Source organism: Neopelma chrysocephalum, unplaced genomic scaffold (genome assembly GCF_003984885.1).
Source record: "Neopelma chrysocephalum unplaced genomic scaffold, ASM398488v2 Primary Assembly neopelma1_233, whole genome shotgun sequence".
Taxonomy (NCBI): Eukaryota; Metazoa; Chordata; class Aves; order Passeriformes; family Pipridae; genus Neopelma; species Neopelma chrysocephalum.
The window spans coordinates 33,294-36,969 of record NW_020897895.1 but is presented as its reverse complement, the minus strand read 5'-3'; the positions used below and the strand labels follow the sequence as shown (position 1 = coordinate 36,969).

Genomic DNA, 3,676 nt, shown 5'->3' with positions numbered 1-3,676 from the left:
CCCCCCCCGGGTCCCGGGGCACAATCTGACCCCGCCGCAGCCCCCCCTGAGCCCCCGGTGTGCCCCCAACTCCATTCACACCGCCCACAGCCTGGCCCCACTGGACACCCCCAGAACACGGGGTGGGGGGGTCTGGACACCCGGGGAGGCAGGTGGGGGTGTCAGAGCAGGTCCGGGCCCTGGGCAGGATTTGGGACCCCCACAGTCCCCCTCCCCACATTTGGGGCCACAGTCCAGGGACAGCCCCCCCAATCTGACTCATGCAGGGGGAGGATGCCCCCCCTCACCCACCCCGGGGAGGGGACACCCCCCAGGTGTCCCCCAAACACACCTGGACAGCACCAGTGGGCAGAGCAACCCCCAGCAACCCCCCCCCAAATGGGGTGACCCCAGGGCCCCCCCACGAGAAGGGGGCTGGGAACCCCTCCAGAAGCCCCAACTCCCCCTCCCTCCCTCCATTCCTCAGCCCCCCAAGAAACACAGAGCCAGAGTCAGAGCAGCTCCCACCTCCCCACACGGGGTGAGCCCAGGGCCCCCCATAAGAAGGGATGTGGGACCCCCTCAGGAAGCCCCAAACACCTCCCACCCCCCCACCAATTCCCAGAGCCCCCCCCCAAAAAACACAGAGCCGGGCTCGGAGCAGGACCCTTTATTGAGTCTGAGCTTGGGGGTCCCAGGGCCACGTTCGGGCAGAGTCTCCTCACATGGGCTTGGGGGGCGGCCGGGGGGCTGCACCCTGTGGAGAGAGAGATCAGCATTAGGGGCCCTGGGGGGGCACAGACCCCCGGGCCCCCCCAGGCCCCCCCCGTACGTACAGCGGGGCGGAAGCGGGGCGGGGGTGTTCGGTCCTTTCGGGCCTCCCGGGAGCGGTTCCGGACGACCTTGCTGTGGATGGCGCAGCTCACGCAGTAGTGCAGCTTCACGTACAGCTTGGGCAGCACGTAGGCTGGGGGGGCACGGGGGATCTGAGCCCCCTGAGACCCCCAGGGCACAGCCCCGAGCCCTCCTCCCCAGGCAGCGTGGGCAGAGGGAGCAGGGTGGGCTGGTTTTGGGGTGGTGGAGCAGGGGGGTGGGCTGTTTTGGGGGTGATGGAGCAGGGGGTGGGCTGGTTTTGGGGTGGTGGAACAGAGGGGTGGGCTGGTTTTGGGGTAGTGGAGCAGGGGGGTGGGCTGGTTTTGGGGTGATGGAGCAGAGGGTGGGCTGGTTTTGGGTGCCAGCCTCACCTAGGCAGGGTATGCTCAGTTAGAGTGGGCAAAGGGAGCAGGATGAGCTGGCTTTGGGGCGGCAGAGGCAGCAGGGTGGGCAGTTTTGGGGGTGATGGAGCGGGGCGGGATGGGCTGGATTTGGGGTGGCAGAGGCAGCAGGGTGGGGTGGTCTTAGGCGGGGCAGAGGCCCCCCCCAACTCACAGTCGAACACACTGGCCTCCGAGATGTCCCTGACGGCCGCGGCCTCCACGATGTTCCTGATGACGAACTTCTTGATGGCCTTGTCCTTGGGGACGCAGCGGGCGCAGTTGGTGCAGCGGATGGGCTGCACATGCCCGCGGCCCTTCTTCGCCCGCCCGTTGTTCCTCCTCTTCTTCGTCTGCCCGGGAGAAGGGCCGAGGGTGAGCCCCGGGACCGCCTCGAGCCCCAGAACCCACCCCAGCCCCCCTGAGCCCCAAAACCCACCCGAGCCCCCCTGAGCCCCAAAACCCGCTCCAGGCCCCCAACCCCGTAACACCCGCCACCATTCCCCTACGCCCCCCCCCACAAATCCCTTCAGCCTCCCTGCCCATACGGGCCCCATCCATCCCCACAGCCCCCCCTGATGCCCCCCACAGCCCCTCACAGGCCCTGGGGTTTCCTTCCGCCCCCCCATCCCCTGCCCCATCCACTCCCCCCAGCGCCCCCTGCCCACTATGGGCTTCCCCGCGCTCCCCCCCACCCCCCTGTGCCTCCCACGCCCCCCCCGCGCTCCCGAAGCCCCCGCGAAGGTTTCTCTCAGTCCCCCCTGCCCCACGCGTGCCCCGCGCCGCCCCCGGGGTGCCCCAAAGCCCCTCGAGGCGCCCCCGGCCACGCCGCGCTCACCATGGCGGCTCTGAGGGGGCGCCGGAAGAGGCGCGGCCATGGCACCGCTGCCCTTATATCCGCTCCCTCCGCCCGGAAGCGCCGCCGCCGCCGCCGCCCCGGCCCGTCGTGGCTCCCCCCCGGCGGCCTCGCAGGGGCTGCGCCCGAGGCACCGGGACGGGCAGAGGTGGCGCCGGGCGGCGGAAGGATAGGGGGGGGCGGCGGAGAGGGAGGGGGAAAACCGGGACGGGGACTATTTCTCCTCGCTCGGGGCGGCGGAGGGATCCGCTGACCGCGAGGTGTAAGGCGAATTCGCGCGCTGGGTGACGTCATCGGCCCCGCCGCCGCGGGGGCCGCCGGGAAATGGAGTCCGGGGGGTTGGGGGGTCCTGGGGGGTCCTCCCATCCCCTGGGGGGGCCCCGCCTGCCCCACCCCTACGGTGGGACCCCCAGTGTCCTCACCTCATCCCTGGGGGGGCCCTGGTGGGACCCCCAGTGTCCTCACCTCATCCCTGGGGGGTCCCCAGTATCCCCTGTGTCGTCCCCCCCCCAGGGCCCCCACTGTCCCGTCACCATCGCAAACCCCCAGAGGAGGACCCCAGTGTCCTCCCCCCATCTCTGGGGGTCCCCTCTGTCCTGTCACCACCCCAAACTCCTCCAGCAGACCCCCAGTGTCCTCCCCCCGCGTCCCTGGGGGGTCCTCAGTGATGTGCCACCCCCCAGCCCTGGATGTCCCCAGTGTCATCCCCCCCACCATTCCTGGGGGTCCCCAGTGTCCCTCAAGCACCCAAACCCCTGTGGGGTCCCCACCGACCCCCCCACATCAGGGAACCGGGGGGGGCATTAAATTACTCCGGTTTATTTATAACAGACCCTCAGCCAGTACAGTACAAAACTTACAGTAGATCTCGTTACACAAATCATTAATTACAATATTTTACAGATACAAAAGCTCCTGGGGGGGGGTGGGGGGCGGGGGGGGGGCAGGGGGTGGCGAGACGCGAGTCAAAACCTCACAAAAAAGGGCAAAGCAAAGACAACAGCGAATCCATTAACGAGAGACAACCAAAAAACTCCTGGGGGAGGCGGGGTATTGCACATCCTCGTTTGTTCTTCATCCATCGGATTAAAAAATAGATATTTACAGGGATAAAGCGACCTGGAGGTTTTACAAAATTCCTACAGTTTTGTTTCAGACTCCGACAGGGGGGGAAAAAAAAGAAAACGGAAAGGGGGGGGGAAAAAAAACAACCAACCAACCCAAGAGGGGCTGGAAACGGCAGATTTGGATTCAAAAACCCCTTTTTTGGGTTGGTTTGGGTGCTGGGGGGGGAAGGGGTGCCGTGGGCACCCCGTTATGGGCGGCTGGGAACGGGGGGACCCCCCTCCTTCAGCCGCCCCCCACCTCCCCCCGCCACCAGAGGCCGTCACGGAGAGCAGAAAGGAGGGGGAGAACAAGGGATAAAATCCCCAAAAAACGGGATAATGTCCCCGAGAGAGGCGGGAGGGGCAGCGGGCGGGGCCGCCCTGAGGTGTGTCTGTGTGTCCGTACAAAGGAACAGCTTTGGTTTCGCCCTCGGGAGGGGCCTTTTTATGCATCCTGGGCCGGGGGGGGGGGGGGGGGGGGG

General features: G+C 67.3%; 1 protein-coding gene across 1 annotated transcript; it reads right to left on the bottom strand.

Moving 5' to 3' along the window:
• Positions 1 to 634: 634 nt before the first annotated feature.
• On the bottom strand, positions 635 to 2,202 carry RPS26 (ribosomal protein S26). Its single transcript, XM_027703528.1, has 4 exons — positions 2,071 to 2,202; positions 1,408 to 1,585; positions 816 to 946; positions 635 to 736 (listed from the first exon to the last, which is right to left on the bottom strand). The coding sequence occupies exons 1-4, from the start codon at positions 2,071 to 2,073 to the stop codon at positions 701 to 703; spliced, it is 348 nt and encodes a 115-aa protein (XP_027559329.1). The 5' UTR covers positions 2,074 to 2,202; the 3' UTR covers positions 635 to 700.
• Between the last annotated feature and the right edge of the window lie 1,474 nt (positions 2,203 to 3,676).